The sequence below is a fragment of the Anomaloglossus baeobatrachus genome, chromosome 12 (genome assembly GCF_048569485.1).
Source record: "Anomaloglossus baeobatrachus isolate aAnoBae1 chromosome 12, aAnoBae1.hap1, whole genome shotgun sequence".
NCBI lineage: Eukaryota > Metazoa > Chordata > Amphibia > Anura > Aromobatidae > Anomaloglossus > Anomaloglossus baeobatrachus.
In genome coordinates, this window is record NC_134364.1 from 20630076 (window position 1) to 20657448 (window position 27373).

The 27373-nt window shown below is 46.3% G+C and overlaps 2 protein-coding genes across 9 annotated transcripts in view; one reads left to right on the plus strand and one right to left on the minus strand.

Annotated features, from left to right (window-relative positions):
- BEGAIN (brain enriched guanylate kinase associated) overlaps positions 1 to 27373 on the plus strand; it is a 201388-nt gene that overhangs the window by 155779 nt on the left and 18236 nt on the right. The window lies entirely within an intron of this gene.
- Positions 7924 to 27373, minus strand: part of WDR25 (WD repeat domain 25) — a 185319-nt gene continuing 165869 nt past the window's right edge. For both annotated transcript variants that reach the window (XM_075330983.1, XM_075330984.1), the window contains exon 8: positions 7924 to 8307. In XM_075330983.1, the coding sequence (XP_075187098.1) occupies positions 8212 to 8307 (96 nt within the window). In that variant the 3' untranslated portion in view covers positions 7924 to 8211. The remainder of the gene's footprint in view (positions 8308 to 27373) is intronic.

Consider the following 27373-nt stretch of genomic DNA (forward strand, 5'->3'; position numbering starts at 1 on the left):
CCCGGGGTACTGACTGAAGATGTGACAGTCTCGTCGATTCTGGCCACATCTAGTCAGGGGTTTCAGGCAGCGTTAGAAGCTGACGACAGCCTGAAAGCTCTTAAGGAGCAGGCGGCACAGCCTCCCTCGGACTCGGACCCGGAGCGAGTGGTCTGGGACCAAGGACGGCTGTACCGGGCCACGGTCCAGCAGGGTTCACCGGAGGCGTGGCCCAGGGACCGACAGTTGGTGGTACCCTATCCGTTCCGGACGGAGTTGTTGCGGATCGCACATGAGATTCCGATGGCCGGACACCTAGGGATCGCTAAGACCAAGGCCAGGTTAAACCAGCATTTCTACTGGCCAAAAATGGGGGCCGATGTGGCTGCCTACTGCCGTTCGTGTGAAACCTGTCAGAGAGTGGGGAAGGCGGGGCCACGCCCCAAAGCCCCACTAGTATCTCTGCCAATCATCGACGAGCCTTTCAGGAGGGTGGCTGTGGATCTGGTCGGCCCGCTGGCCATCCCCAGCAGCTCCGGGAAACGCTTCATACTGACGGTAGTGGACTATGCCACCCGGTACCCAGAAGCAGTGGCCTTGTCGTCCATTCGGGCTGACAAGGTGGCCACCGCATTGCTGGAGATTTTCTCCCGAGTGGGTTTTCCCCAGGAAATGCTCACTGACCGGGGGACCCAATTCATGTCCCAGCTGATGGAGGCCCTCTGTAAGCAGGTCCAGGTGCGACATCTGGTGGCCAGCCCGTACCATCCACAGACTAATGGCCTGTGCGAGCGGTTCAATGGCACCTTAAAGCAGATGCTTAAGATGTTGGTCGACTCCCATGGGCGTGACTGGGAGCGGTATCTCCCACACCTGTTATTTGCTTACCGGGAGGTTCCACAGGCCTCAACAGGATTCTCACCGTTTGAGCTCCTGTACGGGCGACGTGTGCGGGGCCCCCTGGCTCTGGTGAAAGAGGCTTGGGAAGGGGATTTGGCCACCCCTGGAGTGTCGGTTATCGAGTATGTCATGCGCTTCCGGGACAAAATGCAGGCCTTGACGCAACTGGTACACGACAATATGGCTCAAGCCCAGGCCGATCAGAAGCGTTGGTACGACCAGAACGCTTGTGAGAGGACCTACCAAGTGGGTCAAAAGGTGTGGGTACTGGTCCCCGTACCACAGGACAAGCTTCAGGCAGCCTGGGAAGGCCCATACCTCGTGTACCAGCAGCTCAACCCTGTGACGTACCTGGTCACCCTGGACCCTGCCCGTGGAAGGCGGAAGCCCTTCCATGTGAACATGATGAAGGCACATCATGAGCGGGAGGCATGTGCGCTCCCCGTGTGCAACCTGCCCGAGGAGGGAGAAGCGGAAACCCTCTTGGATATGCTAGCCCAGGTTAGGGCAGGCGGATCCATTGAGGATGTGGAGGTTGGCCACCAGCTCTTGGAAGACCAACGGTCCCAGCTGTGGGCCACCCTCCTCCCCTTCCGGGGGTTGTTTACCAACCAGCCCGGAAGGACTGACTTGGCTGTCCATCACGTGGACACTGGGGATCATCCCCCGATCCGGCGTTCAGCATATCGGGTCTCCCTGGAGGTGCAGCAACACATGCGCCAGGAGATTGACGAGATGCTGAAGCTGGGGGTGATCCAGGCATCCAACAGCGCTTGGGCCTCGCCTGTAGTCCTCGTCCCTAAGAAGGACCGAACCACTCGGTTCTGCGTGGACTACAGGGGGCTCAATGCGGTCACGGTCGCCGATGCGTACCCAATGCCACGCATCGATGACCTGCTCGATCAGTTGGCCGGGGCTCAGTACCTGACCATCATGGATCTGAGCCGGGGATATTGGCAGATCCCCCTGACTCGCAAGGCCAGGGAACGCTCTGCCTTTATTACCCCATTTGGACTGTACGAGTCCACGGTGATGCCATTCGGGATGAGGAATGCCCCTGCCACTTTCCAGCGGATGGTCAACACCCTGCTCAAGGGACTTGAAGGGTACGCGGCCGCGTACCTGGATGACATTGCCGTCTTCAGTCCCACCTGGGAGGACCACCTAGAGCATCTAGCACAGGTGCTCAGGCGGATCCACCGGGCAGGTTTGACCATCAAGCCGGGAAAGTGTCAGCTGGCCATGAGCGAGGTCCAGTACCTCGGTCACCGGGTAGGTGGGAGAACACTGAAGCCCGAGCCTGAGAAAGTGGAAGCCATCGCATCCTGGCCCACCCCCAGGACCAAGAAGCAGGTGATGTCCTTCTTGGGGACCGCTGGGTACTATAGGAGGTTTGTTCCATGCTATAGTAGCCTGGCAAAGCCCTTGACGGACCTCACCAAGAAGAAGCTGCCCTCTGCAGTCGATTGGACAATGGACTGCGAGACAGCCTTCCGGGCCCTAAAGGACGCCCTGTCCAGCCCGCCCGTGCTACAGGCAGCCGACTTCACGCGGCCGTTTGTAGTACAGACCGACGCCAGTGACTTCGGCCTCGGTGCGGTGCTCAGCCAGGTGGACTCTGCGAGCCAAGAGCACCCAGTCTTGTACCTGAGCAGGAAGCTGTTACCAAGGGAAGTTGCCTATTCCACGATGGAGAAGGAGTGCCTGGCCATAGTGTGGGCCCTGCAGCGTCTGCAACCCTATCTATACGGGCGCCACTTCATCGTGGAGACGGACCACAATCCCCTCAGCTGGTTGCACACCGTCTCTGGGACGAATGGGCGATTGTTGCGATGGAGCCTTGCGCTCCAGCAATACAACTTCACCATTCGCCACAAAAGGGGCCGTGACCACGGTAACGCAGACGGGCTGTCCCGACAAGGAGAGGTCGCGGACGGGCGCACGGGGGAACACCGGAGTGTGCTGCCCCCTAGCGCCCTCAAAAGGGGGGAGGTGTGAGGCAAATCCCGGGATATGAAGATGAATTATGACTCCAGTCATAATCCCTCATCACTCCCTGGCAGTGCCCCCTCCCTTCTTGTTCTCAGTGTTCCACTTACACCTCCATGGCCATGTCCTGTGATATGGAGATGAGGTGGTGTGGGAACAATGGACACAGGATGACTCCCTGCCGTCACCCTGTAGTAGGAGCTGCTATCTAATTAGCAAGGCTCTGGAAGTAGCCAGACAGAACGACTCCAGTAAAAAATGGTTCATATCTCGCAAGCCATATTTCCGATAAATATGGCAACCATAAAAATGGTGTCTCCGCATGCGGACGATGCCGGCACACCCTTTTTATGGGAGCAGGACATTGGGAAATGCCCCAGGCGTGATATCAGCCAATGGGGAACTGGCAGACAGGTCATGAGTCCCCTCGTTCTGTAGCTAAATTCATAACTGTCACAATGAGAGCATTGGCGTCCGCCTACGACGCTCCCAGGCAAAGTTATGGCCCATATTCCATGTTGGGATATTGTCCATAACTCAAGCCAGGGGTGGAGCAGTGCTCCCTGTGAGGTCACTAAGGTAGGAGGGGACCTGGATCTGCCCAGGTTGATAACCCTACTTCGGCCATTCTCCAGGGTTCTTTCGCTGGGGGCACGTGTAGGAAACATCTGTGGGAAGGATCCTAGAAACCTGGGTACAGCGCCCCCCTGTGGCCAGACGCAACAAGGTAACTGCTGGAACTGTGTATGCCTGTTTGTAACCCATGCTTTGATTGTAACTGTGCTCTGACATATGTATATTCTGTAGATTCCCTATTGTATATATTGTAGTTTCTAGTGTGCTTTAGGCTGATTAAATTATATAATTAATCTTGGGCTGTTCTGTTATCTCGATCTTGAATCCCACGTCTGTGTGTTCGGCTAATAGTTAGCGTAAATCGGTTGGTGGCAGCGAATTGTGCCAAGGATTATTGTGGGGAGGCCAGTGAGATTCGGGGAGATTTTATATATTCCGCCCGCGGAGGTCGGGGGAATATATACCTTACTCTCACCGGGGACCCTTCAATAATCGGCATAAGTAGTATAGCGGCCTCCTTGCTTATTGTCGGGCAATTCCATAATTGGCCTGACTATAAGAGGGGCGCTAGAGAGCGCGTCACGTGCTCTGTCTGTCGGTCGGGAGGTATAAAGGAGGGGTGACCCCCACTTGTTACCCCCCGATTGTGACGTACTGGTAGCCAGCGCGGGGGATTTCTGAGTGACCCCCCCGGTGGTTTGTGACAAAACCATACAGGATTAATTTTATATTCTACAGGATTACTTCATTTACAGCAACAAAATAAATTACCGCGAGTGAGAGAGATTTCATGCTCGGTCAGGAAATGTTCTTGTCAAACGCTTTATTACAGTTACATTTCCCTCAATCTAATTTTAGTGGAAGTAAAATGGATTTGAGATGACCTGTGCCGCACCTATAGAGAGGGTACGAATTACCCTGACAAACCTGGCAGAAGCTCAATACGATCCTGACACCCAGTCCGGGTCTGGACAACACATGACGGCCAAGTGCTGGGTGTAGATGTAATGTGGGAAGGGTTAATTATAGAGGGCAGCGTCTGCCTCTCCGATTGGCTTCATACATCCTATGAAAGGTCTTCTTCATTGACATAGCTTTTTTATTAGATTGTTAAAGAAGAACATGTGGCTCCCTGGACCACCCTCAAGAGGCGGCCATCTCTATTCCTTCTCTGGCTAGATGAGGGGGGTTGCCACCACTTCACCGGGAGGGATGGGGGAACCTGATTCTCCAGAAAGGTTGTCATGATAGTTGTGCGCTGGACAGTGACCTTCCAGCCCAACTCACATTGGCCATTACCAGCCTGTCCTTTACTAATCCTCTCACATATAAAGGAATGGAAGGGAAGTCAGTGTAACCATGAGAGGCTCGTCTGTCCGTAGGTCCAGATGTGACTTGGTCCCTGGGTCCTGCCTTCCTCTTATGTGAACTCTTCACCACCTCACTGGTGTTTTGGAGCCTGACCTGACAACTTCAATGAACTTTTCTGAAAATTCAGGCGAAGAATACTTCTCCCTTTGGATATTTTCTCTGTGACACATAATTCCTGAACTTGTAAATCATTCATGGCCACGGTGAATTATTCAACTCAGATGACGTCCGGTTTGTACGTGAAATTCATCACGTCCTACAAAAAACATGAAGGTTAAATATTCTGATATTTAATATTTCCAAAAGTAATAATCTGATGCATAATATATAGAATCATCTTAGTGCTATCATTTTAAGCGAAAGAAGCCGCAAGGGACTCTGCTGTCTCCTGCTCGGCTCGGTCCCTGGCGGCTCTTAAAGTATATTTCTGAAATACCGCAGCAATTCAGAGCACTATATGCCTGGCTGAAATCAAGCAGCCATGGTCTGATACATGCTGCCAGGGATCGTCTGCATGGATCCACTGTCATGTTCCCTTTAACAACTCTCAGATGAGCTACGACCCCATCAGAGTTGAGCTCCACTATGGAGGGCTGTATGGATATGAGTCAGCTGATTCTTTGATGCTTTTAGGTCTTTTAATGAGCTCATATCAGCTTGCTTAAAAAGAGGACACCCCACTATATTGGAGCTCAACTGTGACTTGGTCAGAAATCATTATGAGGCTATGTGCGCACTAGAAAAGTGATTTTTCTCAAGAAAATTTCTTGAGAAACTTCTGGGAGTTGAAGATTACCGCATCTGCGGTAAAAAAACGCACCAAAAACCATGGGAAAAACGCATGCTGTTTTGGTGCGTTTGTGCCGCAGTTTTTCCACAGGTTGGTCCCTGCGTTTTTTTTGTGCTGTAACTGCAATAATATATAAATAAAGCATGTTGAAAAATAAAAAAAAATAAAATAGATAAATGGATAGATAGATAGATTAATGGATAGATAGATAATGGATAGATAGTTATAATGGATAGATATTAGATAATGGATAGATAGATAGATAGAAGGATAGATAGATAATCAATAGATTGATCTGTCCTCTATCAATCAATAGATTGAGTCCCTGTGAGCACACACTGCAGTTCTCATGGTCGGCAGTGAGTTCACATTACCGACTGTGAGAAATGACCTGTAATTACCTCTCTGTAGTCTTGTTACGAGGCTGCATTCTGTACAGTGTCAGTCGCGGCTGGATGCAAGCGTCGTGGGACCTGTGTGGATTATGCCGGAGCTGTGTGTTAGAGGATGTAATAAAGGGGTGAAAGAGGGGGCTTTTTTTTGTCTTATTTAAAATAAAGGCTTTTCGGTGTGTGTTTATTCACTTTACTTACGGGTTAATCATGAAAGCTGTGTCATAGACACTGCCATGATTAAGCCTGGACTTAAATGGCAGCGATTCGCTGCCATTTAACTCCTTATTACCTGGATTGCCACCGCATCACGGCAATCTGGAAGAGCCGGGGACACTCCGGGACTGCCACATAATGGATGCGACAGCCCCGGGGCAGCTGCGGGCTGATATTCTCGACTGCGGGAGGGGGGGGTATTAACCCTGGCCCTCGCCCTCCCCAGCCTGAGAATACCGGGCCGCTGCTGTGTGTTTACCTCGGCTGGACAGTAAAAATACGGCGGAGCCCACGTTTTGTTTTCTTTTTTTTTATATGTACGTTTGATTTCGATGTGTATTCTATATGCCTGTGTCTGTGTGTGAGTGTGATGTGTGTGTGTTCTATGTCTGTGATGTGTGTGTGTTTACTCTGCTCAGCTTCCTCTTCCTGTCATAATGACATCACTTCCCTGAAAAACGCAGGGCAGTGATGAACATTACCGCAGGTAAACCGCAGGTATACCGAGGGTATACTGCACATCATTTGCTACCTGTGGTATACCCGCGGTATTTCACGATTACATTACAGTGAATGGAGTGAAATACCGCAGGTACCTGCGGAAAAGAAGTGACATGCACATTTTCTCAAGAAATGTTCTCAAGAAATTCTTCAGAAAGAATGTTCTTGAGAAAAAATGCAGTGTGCGCACAGCTATTTTTTTTCCCCATTGGTTTTGCTGGGAAATGTCTGCAGAAAGGTTACAAACATTTCTCAAGAAATTTCTGCAGCAAAACCGTGGGTAAAACCACAGGTAAAAACGCAGTGTGTGCACAAGGCCTAAAGGAGTTCAGAAAAAGATAGATATAAATTACAAACTTCCCATCAGATCAAGCTCACTGACGGGTTCTCCGTTAAATCATTCTGTCATTCTACAGCTTGCAATGTGCTGGAAAACAAAGTGCCTGTAAAAAAACACCTTTTTGGCAGATTACATACTTCTGTACCAAGAATAACTGCTGTATTCATTCTTAGACACTGCCAATTAGGTTATTTCAATGCTTTTAGCACAAATCTTGTTTTGTTGACTGTAGAAGATTTATTAACATAAGAATATACCTGAATATCTCAGGAAAAAAAACGCTTTTGTGAAGGTGTAGCACAAAGCATTTTAGGAACATAAAGTGTGTTTATCTTGTGGAGGCAGGGACCAGTCCCCATACGTGTATTTGTGAGAAGAGAGATGTATAAGATAGTGGATGGAGAGCAGAGTTTTTAAAGCGGTTTTCACATTATTCTTCAGGAGCACACTGCTCCCCATCATCATGTTTGCCGGGGGTAGCTGTGCGATCGTGATGGATGATAGCTTGGGACATTGATCTTATTGCACCACTGGCCTGAACTGAGCGTATAGGAGATAGCCTTGCCTCTGCAGCATTGGACGAGCAGTAACGTTGGCCAGATCCAGTGATCCATCCAGTTTCAGAGCAGCGCTTGCAAGATCTATAGCTAACAGCCTGTTATCACTGTGCGCCTTGCCTAGGAAACCTGCCACCACTGATAGACTGCAGAGGTGGCCGGTAACCTAGGCAATGGCAATGGTACACAAAATTAAAACTCTTTCCATCCTTGAGAGCAGATGACATTTTTATTGGAATATTGCTTGTTTTTACAATCAAAAAAATGAGACAATCCCTTTATGTAGAGGTTTGTGGTGATACTGTGCTGTGACTTTGTCACCAATTGTAAATATCCAAATCCCGCAGCAGAATGCAGATCCCATCATGTTGTAAACCCGTCTCCCCAGAGCCCCCTCCGCACGAGCCCAGACAGCGAAGAATTACACCTTTCTTTCCTGGGCATGTTGATCATTAAATTTAATGCAGATTTACAGGTAGAGTTTCTCTGATAACTGTATCCATGTGATGCACATTTATAGCTAATGAGGGATTATAACTGCGCAGCGCGGAGAGCTGATGAGAAGAAGTCAATTCCCACCACATAAAACAGAAGAGTCTGTTACCGCTCGGAGCATAAATGTGAATTAATAAACGGGATTCCGGGAAAGAAGATCATTTTGGCTACGAAGATTGACAAGGATTCTGGCAGATTTCTCTGAAATAAAAAAAGGAAATTATTTTCAAAAGTGCAAGAAAATATATCAGTGACATTAAGGATCCTCTACCTGGATGTGATGCCTTGCACCATACTTATTATTTTGCTAGAAATGGGCAAATGTGAGTCACATGGTATCTCATAAGTCTTCCGGGAAATTAACATCTTCCTCACCATCTTGGAACGTGTATTATCCTGTAAAAGGTAAAATATCAACCATCTGGTTTAAAATAGTAACTAAACGACATAAAGGAGGGTGATGTGGCTTATATTTCTGAACACTTTTGGGTATGAAGAGTAAGAAATGCCACCAAAATAGGGGCAAATGTGACGCCCTGGCACCGCCAGGTGGTCATACAGAATAGGCCCCCGCATAACACCTTCCCACACAGGGTCACACCAGCCAACAAAACCCTAGTCACCCCCCAGGATAGGAAAGGCACACCAGTGGGCGGAACCAGGCGGATGGAGAACGCCCACCTAGGGGTCTGGAGAACCCGGGGCAGGAAAAAGTAGGAGTTGGACGTTGGGAGTTGAGAGTGGAGGAGTTGAGAGGAGAAAGTGCGGAGTCAGAGAGGAAAGGCGTCTGGGTTGGAGCCGCGGCAAACTGGCTAGGTGGCAGACTGTGGTCCGTGTCTGTCAGGAGACGGGAAGACGGCTGCCGGAGATCCGAGGTGGATCGGGGCAGGGTTGGAGCCCGCCGGTACAGACACCGGAGAACCGACCCGGAAACCGTGCACAGAGGGGGTACTTGGACCCTGAAACGAGGACCGGAACCAACGACCTAGCTAATTAACCAATTGAGGGCAGGATTTTAGGTCCTGTCCCAACCAAAGTCCCAAAAGCAGACAACAGCCCACCGCGGGGATAGGGCATCCGCCAGGGCCCGGTAGATCGCAAGGGTCAGCGTCAGCGGGCACGGCTCCCAACCAAAGTACCGGGAGCAGACTCCCGTGTTTCACACCGGAAAGTCCACTACACCAAAAACACAGTGCAGAGGAAAGTGACACAGATCATCAGCCCAGGTGTGGGACCAGAATACACCCAGCCGCGGCGGCCGGCCACCAGCACCTTGGTTTACCATCGGACTTGTGTGATTCATTCAATCGTGAGTAAACTAACATTCCCCGGTCTGACCTGTTGCGCCGGCTCCTGCAATCACCACACTCAGCACAGAGACACTGGGCCCCGGGGCATCCATCCCTACCCACGGAGGGGTTAACATCCAGCTGCCATCCCATCGCCCCCGGGAGCCCCACAACAGCAGCTGTGGTGCCACACTTCACCACACACCGTGGGTGGCGTCACAGACTGTTTACGGCAAATGCCGTACAAATACGTCCCCTTTTATTTGAAGTGTCCACGCGACCCCCGGGTCCCATAAAATCCCTCGAGCCACACTGCGGATCCAGATCTGAGCAGCCCGGCTGCTGGCACGGGGGCGGCACACAAACATCAGACAAACTAATAGGTTTCATTACAAATTTCCCCAATCGTCTGATTCTATAGATAGGCATTTTGCACAAACTATAAACAACTAAATAACAAGTGACCAAAAAGCCTAAAGTAAGACACATAATGATTGAACAGAAACCGAGGGAGGGGGACTATAAGAGTCAGGGCTGTAGATTTGCAGTACATGGGGGACCGGCTTTTCCCTGTACGTTACTTTTGGATACATCACTGGTTCCTCCTCATTTCTTGTGCACTGTCCAGATCCTTTAGGATGCAGAGCTGAATATATGGATGATTTCCATCATATTTTCCTTACTGGATGTAATCAGGTTACACTGTTCACATCCTAAATAAAAACTGCTGCTTACCCTGTACAACGTGAATCATTGCAGGTAATTATTTTCCCTTGAGAGAATTAGCTGTGACTTCAGTATTAAGTGCAAATTAGATTTTCCCTATTGAACAAATAATGCAGGAAATTTATCTTTTTATTTAATTTTAAGTAATTAGTTTAACGACTGTTTAGGATGATTGGAGACTCCTATCCATGGCATCAACGTCAACACGGCATCTAATATCTGCTCCACTCAAACAAGAGTGGCAAATTAGGTGTCTAAACTGTTACTCAAATCTACAGAGTGTAAGCCTAAAAATATATGGAACTATAAAACATAATAATGCCTCTATGTACAAGAATATTACTGCTATAATACTGCTCCCTATATACAAGAATATGACTACTATAATACTGCCCTCTATATACAAGAATATAACTACTATAATACTGCCCCTATGTACAAGAATATAACTACTATAATACTGCCCCTATGTACAAGAATATAAATACTATAATACTGCTCCTATGTACAAGAATATAACTACTATAATACTGCTCCTATGTACAAGAATATAACTACTATAATACTGCCCCTATGTACAAGAATATAACTACTATAATACTGCTTTCTATGTAGAAGAATATAACTACTATAAGGGTACGCTCACACGAGCGTGAAAATCGGACGAGTGCAATGCGAGAAATTCTCGCATTGCACTCTGACCAATGTTAGGCAATGAGGTTGAGCTGTTGGTCAGCTTTTCTCGCATCCAGATTCTGGATGCGAGAAAAGCGGCAGCATGCTGCGTTTTGCTGCTACCGCCGTATCTCTCGCACCCATTCAAGTGAATGGATGCGAGAGATACATCGGACTGCACTCGGATGTTATCCCAGTGCAGTGCGATCTACGCACAGGCTGACAGTGGAGGAGATGGGAGGATTAACCCCTCCCTCTCCTCCGCAGCGCCTGCACTCAGCTTCACAGCTGTGACCCGATCGCAAGATCGGGTTACAGTCGCATGACACCCGGCTCACGCTCGCAGCAGAGCCTGAGCCGGGGGACATTAGCATATCGCATCCGATGCTCTCGCATCGGATGCCATACGCTCGTGTGAGTCCAGCCTAATACTGCCCCTATGTGCAAGATTATAACTACTATAATACTGCCCTCTATGTACAAGAATATAACTACTATAATACTGCCCCCTATGTACAAGAATATAACTACTATAATACTGCCTCCTATGTACAAGAATATAACTACTATAATACTGCTCCTATGTAAAAGAATAGAACTACTATAATACTGCCCCTATGTAAAAAGAATATAACTACTATAATACTGCCCCCTATGTACAAGAATATACCTACTATAATACTGCCCCTATGTCAAAAGAATTTAACTACTATAGTACTGCTCCAATGTACAAGAATATAACTACTATAATACTGGCCCCTATGTACAAGAATATAACTACTATAATACTGCCCCCTATGTACAAGAATATAACTACTATACTACTGCCACTAAGTATTATAATACTGCTACTATTTACAAGAATATAACTACTATTAATACTGCCCCTATGTACAAGAGTATAACTACTATAATACTGCCCCTATGTACAAGAATATAACTACTATAATACTTCCCCTGTATACAAGAATATAACTACTATAATACTACCACTAAGTATTATAATACTGCTACTATTTACAAGAATATAACTACTATAATACTGCCCCTATGTACAAGAATATAACTACTATAATACTGCCCAAATGTACAAGAATATAACTACTGTAATACTGCCCCCTATGTACAAGAATATAACTACTATAATACTGCCACTAAGTATTATAATACTGCTACTATTTACAAGAATATAACTACTATAATACTGCCCCCTATGTACAAGAGTATAACTACTATAATACTGCCCCTATGTACAAGAGTATAACTACTATAATACTGCCCCTATGTACAAGAATATACAGTGCCTACAAGTAGTATTCAACCCCCTGCAGATTTAGCAGGTTTGATAAGATGCAAATAAGTTAGAGCCTGCAAACTTCAAACAATAGCAGGATTTAATAACAGATGCATAAATATTACAAACCAACAAGTTATGTTGCTCAGTTAAATTTTAATAAATTTTCAACATAAAAGTGTGGGTCAATTATTATTCAACCCCTAGGTTTAATATTTTGTGGAATAACCCTTGTTTGCAATTACAGCTAATAATCGTCTTTTATAAGACCTGATCAGACCGGCACAGGTCTCTGGAGTTATCTTGGCCCACTCCTCCATGCAGATCTTCTCCAAGTTATCTAGGTTCTTTGGGTGTCTCATGTGGACTTTAATCTTGAGCTCCTTCCACAAGTTTTCAATTGGGTTAAGGTCAGGAGACTGACTAGGCCACTGCAACACCTTGATTTTTTCCTTCTTGAACCAGGCCTTGGTTTTCTTGGCTGTGTGCTTTGGGTGGTTGTCTTGTTGGAAGATGAAATGACGACCCATCTTAAGATCCTTGATGGAGGAGCGGAGGTTCTTGGCCAAAATCTCCAGGTAGGCCGTGCTATCCATCTTCCCATGGATGCGGACAAGATGGCCAGGCCCATTGGCTGAGAAACAGCCCCACAGCATGATGCTGCCACCACCATGCTTGACTGTAGGGATGGTATTCTTCCAGTGCCATCCAGTCTCCAAACGTCACGTGTGTGGTTGGCACCAAAGATCTCGATCTTGGTCTCATCAGACCAGAGAACCTTGAACCAGTCTGTCTCAGAGTCCTCCAAGTGATCATGAGCAAACTGTAGACGAGCCTTGACATGACGCTTTGAAAGTAAAGGTACCTTACGGGCTCGTCTGGAACGGAGACCATTGCGGTGGAGTACGTTACTTATGGTATTGACTGAAACCAATGTCCCCACTGCCATGAGATCTTCAAGGAGCTCCTTCCTTGTTGTCCTTGGGTTAGCCTTGACTCTTCGGACAAGCCTGGCCTCGGCACGGGTGGAAACTTTCAAAGGCTGTCCGGCCGTGGAAGGCTAACAGTAGTTCCATAAGCCTTCCACTTCCGGATGATGCTCCCAACAGTGGAGACAGGTAGGGCCAACTCCTTGGAAAGGGTTTTGTACCCCTTTCCAGCCTTGTGACCCTCCACGATCTTGTCTCTGATGGCCTTGGAATGCTCCTTTGTCTTTCCCATGTTGACCAAGTATGAGTGCTGTTCACAAGTTTGGGGATGGTCTTAATTAGTCAGAAAAGGCTGGAAAAAAGAGATAATTAATCCAAACATGTGAAGCTCATTGTTCTTTGTGCCTGAAATACTTCTTAATACTTTAGGGGAACCAAACAGAATTCTTGTGGTTTGAGGGGTTGAATAATAAATGACCCTCTGAATAAACTTTTCACAATTTAAAAAATATAAAATAAAAAAAGAAATAACATTCTTTTTTGCTGCATTTCACACTTCCAGGCTGATCTACAGTCCAAATGTTACAATGCCAAGTTAATTCCGAATGTGTAAACCTGCTAAATCTGCAGGGGGCTGAATACTACTTGTAGGCACTGTAACTATTATAATACTGCTACTATTTACAAGAATATAACTACTATAATACTGCCTCTATGTACAAGAGTATAACTACTATAATACTGCCCTTATGTACAAGAGTATAACTACTATAATACTGCCCCTATGTACAAGAGTATAAGTACTATAATACTGCCCCTATGTACAAGAATATAACTATTATAATACTGCTACTATTTACAAGAATATAACTACTATAATACTGCCCCTATGTACAAGAGTATAACTACTATAATACTGCTCCTATATACAAGAATATAACTATTATAATACTGCTACTATTTACAAGAATATAACTACTATAATACTGCTCCTATGTACAAGAACATAACTATTATAATACTGCCCCTATGTACAAGACTGTAATATTCTAAAACCCCTACACCTCACTATCTGGATAAACAGAATAGAATTATTGAAATTTTGGACTTTACAGAGCGGTCAGACTCTCAGGAACCCTTTCAAACCCCTCCATATCTCAGAAAACACAGAATTTGGTTCCTGATGTACCTAAAATGTTTCCTTTTTCAACATGTAATTTGCTGCAGAATTTTCTCTTTTTATGGCAGTTTTTTTTTTTTCATTTTGTATGATTTGTGAATTAATGGAGGTATAAAAAGGAGCCTATCAGCTTGTTTTTATATCTGGAAGTAGTAGATCGCTGTATAGTTACTTATCCTCCGATATAAATTAGAATACAATGATCAGAAATTTACTGTAGATGCCATATATTAGCTATATGCAAATCAGGCTGCAAGTGCACTGGGACCATGCCAATGTATTTGTAAGAAGCAGTATAAGTCCAGTGACACATCCCCAGTGCACTTGCAGCCTGATGTGCATATAGCTGATATATGGCTTCTGCAATAGATTTCTTCTGATTAACATTGGATCTCTACAAAAAAGATCATTCTTACAGGACATGCAACTACTACCATATGTAAAAACATGCTGACGTATTCTCATTACTACTTCCATTAATTTAGGAGAGCTGCACAAATTGAAAGTAGAATGTAAATTCAGTAAGAGGAAGCCTTGCTAGCAATTGTCAGAACAGTTGACAAAATGTTTTATGCCTTCCCTGTGCATAATAATCCTCCAGAATCTGGTGCCTGAAGTTAGTGGATATTTCAGGTTTTCACCACATTAACATTCAATTCTTCACGTCCTGGTGTCCTTGTCTGTAACAGATGGGCCATAAAGGCGGGGCGGTGGAGGCTATGGCGCCCACTGTAGCAGGGGGCCAAGCTGTGACCTGCTTACCTTGTTTGCTGTGACACTATCATAGCGGGCACCTGCAGCATCCTCCATACATCATGCTGGACAGCTCACCTATACCATCCTTGGTAGACTGAACTCCTCGGTGATCATAATGATATTATATAAAATATATATATAATAATAATATTACTCAGATGATCTCACATATAGCAGTGTTGTATAAACATCTGTCCAGCTCAGTGAATGGAGCCCCTATATATCATATCTGACAATTGTGCTAATTTCACAAATCTTCATTTAAATGGTATACGATTCATGTCAGCAAAATGTAACAATATGTACGGATTTAGGACCCTGTCAGTTTGGATAGCCCTTTTCTTTCAATAACTAATTGGTATGGACAGTTCCCCTTCTCCTGTCATCACTATGTTTTCCATCATCCAGTCCTCTCCATTTTGTACAGTGCTTACTTACTTGTTAGACGGCTGCTTTAGGAATAAATTGATCACAGAGTGTCCCCCTAACTGTAACCCCCACAGATTAACCTTAATCTGTGGTGAAACCTGATACAAGCATTTAGTGCAGCACCCCCACGGGAAAAATAAAGCAGCTAATCATATGGACGGGTTGTCTGTGTAATGCAGAACAGAAAGGGAGCATGAGGCTGCTTTCACATCTCCGGTTTTTCCTGTGCGGCACAATCCAGCGCTTTGCAGAACAACCGCAACCGTTTTTTTTTTGCCACCGCTTGCGGTTTTTTTGCATAGACTTTCATTAGTGCCGCATGGGCTTGCGTTTGGTCCGGTTTTTGCCGCATGCGGCAGATTTAGCCGATGCGGCGGCCGGATGGAACGTTGTCTGGCACGTTTTTTCGTCCGGCAAAAAAAAACAAAACGCATCGCGCCGCATCCGGACGCTGCATGCGGTTTTTTCCACTGCGCATGCTCAGTAGCGTGCCGCAAGCAGCAAAAACCGGACGAGCCGCATGTCAAAAACTTATGCAAAGGATGCGGTTTTGTCGCCGCATCCGTTGCATAGGTTTTAGAGCCGGATTGGCCAGCTCTGCTAAAACCGGATGTGTGAAAGCAGCCTTAGTGGCATTTTATAACTGCTGCCCCCCTTTGCCCCTGTATTATCTCCACACTGTATAATATGGGGTCCCTATACCGGACACCCTCGTGGCTTTTTCGCTTTGTGCCTCCTTAGACTATGTGTGCACCATTTCTGCATCTCTTGGTAAGAAAGGATTTGCTTGCAGTATTGTGACAAAACTGCACCAAACAAAATGCATAAAAAAAGCTCAGAGCCTTGCATTCTCCTCACATTAGGCCACAGGGCATGGAACTTATAGTTTACTTAAAAGCTGACAAACAGATGTTAAACCAGGAAATTCTGAATGCAGCTTTTGATGTGAGCAGAGCATTATATTTCCATACGCTGACTAAGAACACATTAAAGCCTGACTCTTTTACTAAACTACATAAGAGGTTGAGCATTTCTGATAATGCTTCATTTTTCTTTACTACATAATACTCCATTCACATCTAAAGCTGTTGGCTGCTCACGGAGACAAGACTGGTGTATATTGTCCACTATGCAACCTAACAGCTTGGCGCTATGTACGATCCTCTGAGCTCCCACCATGCACCCATCTCCCATCATTTAACGTACAGACATTTACAGTCAACATTCTCCAACCAAAATGTACAAATGTCCTGCTGTTTGCAATAAACAAATGAAAAAAAGAACAATATAAAATAAAGGGCAAAAAACACAACTACTATAACAAGTGCTTTCTCCAAATTAAGCACAAAATGCCGCTTTGACTACTGTAGTCTCAGAATGATTACCCCCTTCATGACCAGCTTCTTTTGCCCTAGTAGAACCATATTTGCATATTTGCTATTTTAATCAACTAATACCATGTTTCCCCCTAAAATTAGACAGGGTCTTATATTATTTTTTGTTCCAAAAGATGTGTTTGGGCTTATTTTCAGGGGTTGCCTTATATTTTCCCATGAACAACAATCCACATTCTTAAACAAAAATTCAACACTTATTCAAATCTAATCATGTTATCACATTGTGGAACATCAATATTTTGTGTTACTCCTATTACTGGTTCAGATGCACATTTTCTTATCTGATCTGCTGTTCTCATGGTGAAGAACCAGCGCTATAGTGGTGGGTACAGACCATGTTTACAAAGGTTGAAATTACCGGCTTAAATGTATTATTCTCTACATACTGCTAAGTTTACCCCCAAAAGAAAGCAGACACCTCCTAAAAGAACGCACTTACCAACTGTTTGGGGTATGGTAAGTGAATGGGCTCTCACAAATCTGTGTTGCTGTTGGGACCCCTTACTTTGTACAGCAGTTGGCTCCTCCTGGTGACTGGAATCAGTATCCCTCGTGTGGAGTGATACTGGTATCCGATCTGTTTGTGAGAGCTGCAGTGCGCAATGGCAAGGACCTGACAGTGACGCAGATCTCTGTCTGAGAGGCCATCCACCATCATCCGTACTTGCGAACTGTAAATGTGAGTGTGATTTTTTTTTTTTTATTGGGGGAGGTGAGAGGGGGAGGGGGTGTGCTTTCTTTAATGACGAGTTCTGCTGTATTTTTTTTAGCCGCTTGGATTTTTTATGGAACAGCAACTAGAGCTTATTTTTAGAGTAGGGTTACCTTTTAAGCCCCCAAAATCTTCCTAGGGCTTATTTTTAGTGTAGGTCTTATTTAAGTGAAACTGGGTATTTTTTGGCTATGAAGAAAGTTGTCCAAAAAGTTTAAAGGAATCGGTTACTGGGTTTTTGTTACCCCATGTGAGACCAGCATGATGTAGAGACATAGGCCCTAATTCCAATGATGTTTCACTTACTTTACTGGCTGCTGTACAGTTGATTAAATAATTTTTCTCTGCTGAAGATCTATCGCTTCTCTGAATGCTGAGCTCTGTATAACCTCACCCACACCACTGATTGGCATCTTTCTGTTTACACTGTGCATAGGCAGAAAGCTGTCAATCTTTGGTGGAGAAGAGCTTGGACTACCTGGCACCAGGTGTACTAGTCCTCTAATGAAAATCTCCTGCTGATTAAACAGTATTGTGATCAAAACTCCACCAAGCAGCCAAGTAAGTGACACATCATTGGAATCAGGGTTTCTGTCTATACATTATGCTGCTCTCAAATCAGGTCTCAAAAACCTGGTGGCAGATTCCCTTAAAGAGAAGAGATCATTGCCTTGCACTCCACAAACAGGGAAAAGGATACAAAAAGATACAAAGGCATTGAATGTTCCTAGAGATACTGCTGGAATCAGAGGTTACATAGGAGCACCAGCTACAGTACCTGAATGTGGAAAAAGGGGAAGAGATCACTGACTACCACCACATTCCTGAGAAGACAGGGGGCAAAAACTCTTGAGTGACTGCAGAAGACCTACACCAAGATTTGGTGTCAGTGGGTACTGAGATTTCAGTTTGCACAGTAAAGCACATACTAAACTCCTAAGACACAAGCCTTCACCAACCCGAAAGCACAAGATAATTCAGTTCCAATATGGTTAAAACCACATCAATAAGTCACAAGTTTTAGAATTCTGTTCTATGGAGCGATTAAACAAATATATAATTTTGCTCATGGATCTTCAGTATGTCTGGAAGAGGGAGAATGAAGCATATCATATAAACACCCTGCCCACAGTGAAGCAAGGCGGTTGCTCAGTGACGCCTACAGTGAAGCATGGCAGCAGCATGGCAATTCAATCAAGAATAAGGAAATCCTAGGAGAAAAATTTTGCCTTCAGTAATAAATTAAAGCTTATACGTCATTGGACCTTTCAGCATGACAATGATCCCATGCAGACCTCAAAGTCAACGAAGGCTTGATTTCAGAATCATTCTGGTGAGGCAGTCAGAATCATTCGACTTAAACCCCATCAAAAATCTTTAATGCGATTTGAAGAAGGTGGTTCGAGCAAATCGAGACCACTGCATATGAAGGGGCCATTGCAAGAGGAGACCATTGCATATGAGAAATGGAGTCAGATTCCTCAGGAACACTGCCAGAATCTGGTGTTTGGCTTTACATCACATTTGCAATGGCCATAACAGCCAAAGGGGCTGTACTAACCACTAAAAACACTTGTTATGAAGCAGGAGAATAATTCTCAGACTGAAGGAGTCAGAAAATGTGGCACTTTGTGTTGAATTTGGAGAAAGCATTTGTTATATTAGTTAATTTAGACTATTTACAATCCTGGCCAAAAGTGTTGGCATCCTTGAAATTGTCACAGAACATGAAGTATTTCTCCCAGAAAATTATTGCAATTACACGTGTTTTGTTATACACGTTTATTTCCTTAGTGTATATGTCATTTATTAGTTTATTGCAGAAAGTTTGTTAATTTTGATAATAAATGTAATTTGCAGTGGGGGTTGAATAATTGTTTGCAACTGCAGCTAACTTTATATTTGTGTCCTCCTTTAAATTACAGCTTCTGCAATAAAATAACGCGATGCAATATGACGAATTTCACAGTGCGATATTGCATCTAATCAATGGCAGCGATCATGCGTTCTCATGGCTTATCATAATGCAACAGTTGCAGAAAATCTAAACCTTATGGCTTTTTGGATGAATACCATTTTAGACCACAATGTAACTTCCGTGCCACTGTGAATCGCCTGGCTTATTACAAAATTGGTGTTTTCATATTCTAGAGCCACATTGTACACGGACAGTCTACACCTCCCATCATCCTCCAGGCTCACGGCTCCTGCTCTGGAGTTTGCCGTTTAGCAATACATCTCTAACGGCAAGTTATAAGTAAGAGAAAAATAAAAGTGATCGACTAAAGAGGACCTGAGAGTGGATAAATACTGCTATTCTGCTCTGCTAAATCTCTGATGACTGTAGAAGAAATGATGATATATCATATACTGAGAGTTGGGCTGTAGCAGCGGTAGAAAATATTGTCTCTCGAGCAATCTAATTTACTACATATTAATTTGTATATTGCACATTTGCATCAATACTGCACAGGGCAACACAACCATGTACAGCGGATTACAGGCAGGAGTAGGCTGAAACGCCACTGTAAATTTCTCCCTTTCAGCACCAAATCAGCATGGACAGCTCCCAGATTATCACCAGGGCTTCCTATCATCCAGCTACTCTGGTCTCACACCCTTAAGTATAAGGTTTGCTTTTAATAAATGCAGCTTTGATAGTAACTAGAATATGATCCAATATGAAAAACGTTTTTAAAACGCATGAGAGTCACCTTGTGATTTTTATTTTTGCTTTACTTGGACTGTAGCAGGAAATAGTCTTTTGGAAAACTTGACTATAAATTATTAAACATCCTTGTTTTGTGTAACTCATATAAATTTATGGACTCCCCCTAGATTAGGGGGAAAACAAGCACAGCCTCTATGAGCTTGCTGTGTGTGGGGCCAGTCTCTGTGAGGACGCTGTGTGTGGGGGCAGTCTCTGTGAGGACGCTGTGTCTGGGGGCAGTCTCTGTGAGGACGCTGTGTCTGGGGGCAGTCTCTGTGAGGACGCTGTGTGTGGGGGCAGTCTCTGTGAGGACGCTGTGTGTGGGGGCAGTCTCTGTGAGGACGCTGTGTGTGGGGCCAGTCTCTGTGAGGACGCTGTGTCTGGGGGCAGTCTCTGTGAGGACGCTGTGTCTGGGGGCAGTCTCTGTGAGGACGCTGTGTCTGGGGGCAGTCTCTGTGAGGACGCTGTGCCTGGGGGCAGTCTCTGTGAGGACGCTGTGCCTGGGGGCAGTCTCTGTGAGGACGCTGTGTCTGGGGGCAGTCTCTGTGAGGACGCTGTGTCTGGGGGCAGTCTCTGTGAGGACGCTGTGTCTGGGGGCAGTCTCTGTGAGGACGCTGTGTCTGGGGGCAGTCTCTGTGAGGACGCTGTGTGTGGGGCCAGTCTCTGTGAGGACGCTGTGTCTGGGGGCAGTCTCTGTGAGGACGCTGTGTCTGGGGGCAGTCTCTGTGAGGACGCTGTGTCTGGGGGCAGTCTCTGTGAGGACGCTGTGTCTGGGGGCAGTCTCTGTGAGGACGCTGTGTCTGGGGGCAGTCTCTGTGAGGACGCTGTGTCTGGGGGCAGTCTCTGTGAGGACGCTGTGTCTGGGGGCAGTCTCTGTGAGGACGCTGTGTCTGGGGGCAGTCTCTGTGAGGACGCTGTGTCTGGGGGCAGTCTCTGTGAGGACGCTGTGTCTGGGGGCAGTCTCTGTGAGGACGCTGTGTCTGGGGGCAGTCTCTGTGAGGACGCTGTGCCTGGGGGCAGTCTCTGTGAGGACGCTGTGTCTGGGGGCAGTCTCTGTGAGGACGCTGTGTCTGGGGGCAGTCTCTGTGAGGACGCTGTGTCTGGGGGCAGTCTCTGTGAGGACGCTGTGTCTGGGGGCAGTCTCTGTGAGGACGCTGTGTCTGGGGGCAGTCTCTGTGAGGACGCTGTGTGTGGGGCCAGTCTCTGTGAGGACGCTGTGTCTGGGGGCAGTCTCTGTGAGGACGCTGTGTCTGGGGGCAGTCTCTGTGAGGACGCTGTGTCTGGGGGCAGTCTCTGTGAGGACGCTGTGTCTGGGGGCAGTCTCTGTGAGGACGCTGTGTCTGGGGGCAGTCTCTGTGAGGACGCTGTGTCTGGGGGCAGTCTCTGTGAGGACGCTGTGTCTGGGGGCAGTCTCTGTGAGGACGCTGTGTCTGGGGGCAGTCTCTGTGAGGACGCTGTGTGTGGGGGCAGTCTCTGTGAGGACGCTGTGTGTGGGGGCAGTCTCTGTGAGGACGCTGTGTGTGGGGCCAGTCTCTGTGAGGACGCTGTGTCTGGGGGCAGTCTCTGTGAGGACGCTGTGTCTGGGGGCAGTCTCTGTGAGGACGCTGTGTCTGGGGGCAGTCTCTGTGAGGACGCTGTGCCTGGGGGCAGTCTCTGTGAGGACGCTGTGTCTGGGGGCAGTCTCTGTGAGGACGCTGTGTCTGGGGGCAGTCTCTGTGAGGACGCTGTGTCTGGGGGCAGTCTCTGTGAGGACGCTGTGTCTGGGGGCAGTCTCTGTGAGGACGCTGTGTCTGGGGGCAGTCTCTGTGAGGACGCTGTGCCTGGGGGCAGTCTCTGTGAGGACGCTGTGTGTGGGGCCAGTCTCTGTGAGGACGCTGTGTCTGGGGGCAGTCTCTGTGAGGACGCTGTGTCTGGGGGCAGTCTCTGTGAGGACGCTGTGTCTGGGGGCAGTCTCTGTGAGGACGCTGTGTCTGGGGGCAGTCTCTGTGAGGACGCTGTGTCTGGGGGCAGTCTCTGTGAGGACGCTGTGTCTGGGGGCAGTCTCTGTGAGGACGCTGTGTCTGGGGGCAGTCTCTGTGAGGACGCTGTGTCTGGGGGCAGTCTCTGTGAGGACGCTGTGTCTGGGGGCAGTCTCTGTGAGGACGCTGTGTCTGGCGGCAGTCTCTGTGAGGACGCTGTGTCTGGGGGCAGTCTCTGTGAGGACGCTGTGTCTGGGGGCAGTCTCTGTGAGGACGCTGTGTCTGGGGGCAGTCTCTGTGAGGACGCTGTGTCTGGGGGCAGTCTCTGTGAGGACGCTGTGTCTGGGGCAGTCTCTGTGAGAACGCTGTGTCTGGGGGCAGTCTCTGTGAGGACGCTGTGTCTGGGGGCAGTCTCTGTGAGGACGCTGTGTCTGGGGGCAGTCTCTGTGAGGACGCTGTGTTGGGGACGAGGACGCTCTGGGTAGGGGGAAGTCTCTGTGAGGGCACCGTGTTGGGGGGCAGTCTCTGTGAGGGCGCTGTGTGTGGGTAGTCTCTGTGAGGGCGCTGTGTGTGTGGGTATTCTCTCTGAAGGCGTTGTGCTGGGGACGAGGACGCTCTGGGTAGGGGGAAGTCTCTGTGAGGGCATTGTGTTGGGGGGCAGTCTCTGTGAGGGCATTGTGTTGGGGGGCAGTCTCTGTGAGGGCATTGTGTTGGGGGGCAGTCTCTGTGAGGGCATTGTGTTGGGGGTCAGTCTCTGTGAGGGCATTGTGTTGGGGAGCAGTCTCTGTCAGAGTGCTGTGATTGAGGAGCAGTCTCTGCGAGGGCGCAGTGTGTGGTGGTAGTCTATGTGCGCACACTCTCTGAGTTTGCTATGCTGGGTGGGCAGTCTCAGTGAGGGCACTCTGGGTGGGAGTAATCTCTGCGAGGGTGCTCTGCGTGGGGGCAGCCTCTGTGAGGGCGCTCTGTGTGGGTAGTCTCTGTGAGTGCACTGGGTGTGGGGGCAGTTTCTGTCTTGCTACTATGGGGGTGGATCAGAGCTGAATATGGAAGGAGTATGGATGTTTCTATTGTGGCAAGGCCAGTATGTTGCTTTGGCGGCTGCATGTAGGATTTCTATAAGCTCTGCTGTCATTTATTGGCAACTAAGACACTAAGGGATTGTTACTCATGCTATATTTTTACCTATTCCATACTGTCCTATTTGCATTGGCCATCCACTGCATGTTGCAGTCCTTATAGTGTTAATACTGGATCCTGTCCACACGGCAGAACCATGCACCGCGCTCAGGTAATGGGAACAAAGACAGAATGTGATTTCTCAGGCGGCTCTGGGATGGATTTGACGGCAAGTTTGGAAGTTACCGTATTTTGTAGTAAATGAAAGGATTGCGGCTGCGAATGTTTTATTGTTCGTTCCTGAACCCCTGACTAATGATTAATCGTTATAATCCATCTTCTGTGTTGTTACTAAGCAACCCGGAACCTCAGATGATATACATTTAACTCTGTGTAGCCGAAGCATATTCCTCTCCATTATATTCTTCTGTGGGGTTTATTAACGTGTCAAGAAGCTTTTTCCCTTCCTAGACAAATATTCTCCAATTCCTGCAAGACGCGATGAATATATTTCATTATCTCCTCGGGGGCTGATTCACCTGGAAAGTTCATGGTTTTCATGACATTTGCTTGGTTAAAAATATAATGAATTTGTAGAGATTTTCCATTGAGACAAATTCTTACTTAAGCAGAAAAATGTGGTTCCCGGCATAAGTGCAATTACTATAGACCCTAACCCTGAAATAACGACTTCAGACTGGACCCCAAAATAAGCACAAACACCTGACCCCAAACTAAATTATCATGAGCCCATAAACCAATACAGACAATATTTCAAGAACCCTTAAATAGATTAAGACTCCATAAACTACACTATGTGAGTGCAGCTGCCTTGTCTGTGCGCAGCTGCGGCGTCTGTGCGCAGCTGCGGTGTCTGTGCGCAGCTCCTGCTTGTATGTTTCCAACTATCATAGGACTGTGCTCAATATACAGAAAACAGTTAAAGCAAAGTCCCCTACACACCTGTATAAGAGGGTTACTGAGCATTTTGAGGGTATCAGACTCCCACTAAACCAACACATTTACGCTGCAGACAATTTTTGCAGCATGTACATAATATTTCTTAAGATCTTCTGCCCTATGGTGGCAGCAGATTTCCCACTATATTTTCGCTACATGGGAACGACGCCCTAAAATTTGAAATAGGTCCACAAATAAGTCCAAAAGCCCTTTGTGAACCTAGCTTACGGGTGTGTTCACACGATCCATTTACAATGCATTTTTTGTTATGGCCCAAAAACATAGTAAAAATACAGCTATTTAAAGCATTTTTTGGTAAATTGCGGCTTGCATTGGAAATCCTAGGCTGTGCACATGCTGTGTGCGCATTGCATATTTTTTCACACCTTGATTGCTATTAAGGAGGTTGTTAATAGTTGTCAGAGGAAGGTTCTGTCGGTGAATACATTTGGGCAAATCATCAGGATCGGCTCCTGGCAGCTCCTATGTAATCACCAAAAATTGATGTCCCAGATGTGCTCGATGGGAGACGAGTCTAGTGACGCTTCAGGCTATGGTAGAACATTGAGGGTATGTGCGCACGTTGCTTTTTACCTGCTTTTTTGCTGCTTTTTCTTCTGCGCTATTTAATGCCAAAATGGATGTGTTCTTCTATTCAAGCAAAGTCTATGGGAATTTGGGTTTCTTGTTCACACTATGTTGTTCAAACTGCAGCCTTTTTGTGGCAGAACTTTGGTCAAAAACTCAGCTTTGCAGTGCAAAACCCAAATGGCAAAAACAATTGACATGTTGCTTCTTTGAAAAGCTGAGTTTTTGACCAAAGTTCTGCCTCAAAAAGGCAGCATTTTGAACAACATAGTGTGAACAAGAAACCCAAATTCCCATAGACTTTGCTTGAATAGAAGAACACATCCATTTTGGCATTAAACAGCGCAGAAGAAAAAGCAGCAAAAAAGCAGGTAAAAAGCAGGTAAAAAGCAACGTGCGCACATACCCTTAGACTTAAATAAAATAAAAACTAAACTGAGAAAATTACAAAAGTTTAAAGTAAACATAAAAGACAACAAAAACATACAAATTGGATTTACTCAGCCTTTTTTACCAAGATAGAAAGTATTTTTTTTTTTATTAAAAGACATATTTGCCATCACCATTCTGTGAAAGTTTGATTTATCAAAGTGTAAAATTAAACAGAATGGTTAAAGTGTGAAAGAACAAGAAAAATTATAAAACATAAAAATCCTGTTTTTGATTTCCGCCCCGCCGAAAAAAAAAAGAAAAAACACATAAGTAACCAAAACATAGGACCGATACGTAAAACCTTTTGTGGAGTACGTTTTTTTGAAACGTCGCAAACATTTTGCACAATGCGGAGTTGCTCAAAAATGTAGGTACTTTAGGTATTTTCACACGGAGGAGTCGAGGAGTGCCTAGGTCCCCCCTCCCCCATCGATCTGCCAGTGTATACTATTCCAGTCTTTGACTGTAGTAGCATTTCTGTCCCAGTGCACATTCCTTACAAGAGGTGCTGAATTCAATAAGTGGCGTGCGCTTCTTAATGAATCCATCACCGTGTACTCTGTCATGACTGGCGCAGCATGAGCTTGCGCTATGCCAGTATTGGTAAATTAGCCTCATAGTAATCACCCTAAAACGTATCAATAAAATATTGTTCTGACCTGAAGAATCATGGCCATTTATTTTTGCATAATAAACACTGTGAAAATAAAACACAAAGGAGGAATTGGGGTGTTTTTTGCTTTTTTTTTCCACTATATCAACTCACTTAGGGTACGTGCCCAAGATCAGGGTTTGGAGCGCTGCGGTCTGTCGCTTGTGTTCTCCCTACAGGGGACGCTTGTGACTCCGCAGCAAAGAATTGACATGTTTGCGGCTCGGGAAGCTGCACTGCAGGTCAGTTTTCGCTGCGGGCTATACACGCACAGTGGGCATGGGATTTCTATAAATCCCATCCACTATGCTTGTACTGTACAACGCAGTGTTTTGGATACAGCAAAAATACACTGCATCCAAAATGCTGCAAACACTGATCGTGGGCATGCAGCCTTAGATATTTTTTCAGGTTTTTCACCAAATTGTATGGTAAAGTGAAAAATGTCATTCAAAAGTCCAACTTGTACCACCAAAAAACAAGCCATCATATGAAAAAAATTAAAGTTATAGCTCTTGGAATAAGGGGAGGAAATAATGAAAATGCAAATTAGAAAATTGGCTGTGGTGGGGAGGGTTGATAATTGACACCTCCTGAGTAAGCTTTTAGAAGAGCGCAATGTGTGTCAAGGGTCCTCCCAGTCTGTTGGTACAGCGCGTTTCACTATGTCATAAGGTAATGTGATCCACATTTATGCCACGTCACTTTGCTTGTTGGGCTCTTCATTTTTTTTTGGATGACTTTATCCTTTATTTTCTTCTTTTGGTGTATAATTATTACTGGTATGGTAACTGATAGTAATACATAAATGTGAATTGCTACTCTACAGATATTAGCATTGGTTTTAATCTATTCTGGTTTTCCGCATGACAGACAGTCTTCAGTCGTATTGTACACAACATCTTGACATTATAGCCATTCTACTCTCTTTACATGTATTAACTGGAACCTCTCGGTAAGACTTTCACTAAGGTCCCCTTCACAAGCACGTGAAAAAAACGTACCGTTTTTTTACGTACGTATTAAAGGGGTGGTTTGCTCCCCATGTACCGTGTTTGTGGCACATTCGTGTTCTCCGTGTGTTATACGTAATAACACACGGAGAACGGAAAGCCCCGCCTTACCTGTTTCTTCAGGAGCTGTCTGTGGTGCTGAATGACAGTGTCCGGCACAGGCCATGCCCCGCTCACGCTGCTTCCGGCCCCCAGTGAAGAAGATGCGTTGTTCAAATTCATTGGGGGACGGACGCAGGTGACAGCCGCGGCAGACACTGCAGGGCTGGTGGAGGTGAGTATGTGTTTTTTTAATTTTTAAATTGACACGTGTATTTCTCCGGCGCGTGTCACGTGGGCCCGCATCCACACTACATCCATGTGGTGCGTGTGCAGGCCGCGTGACACCCGTGCTGCCGGAGAAAAACGGACATGCCTCCGTATGGAGCACACGTGCTCACGTCTGCTCCAT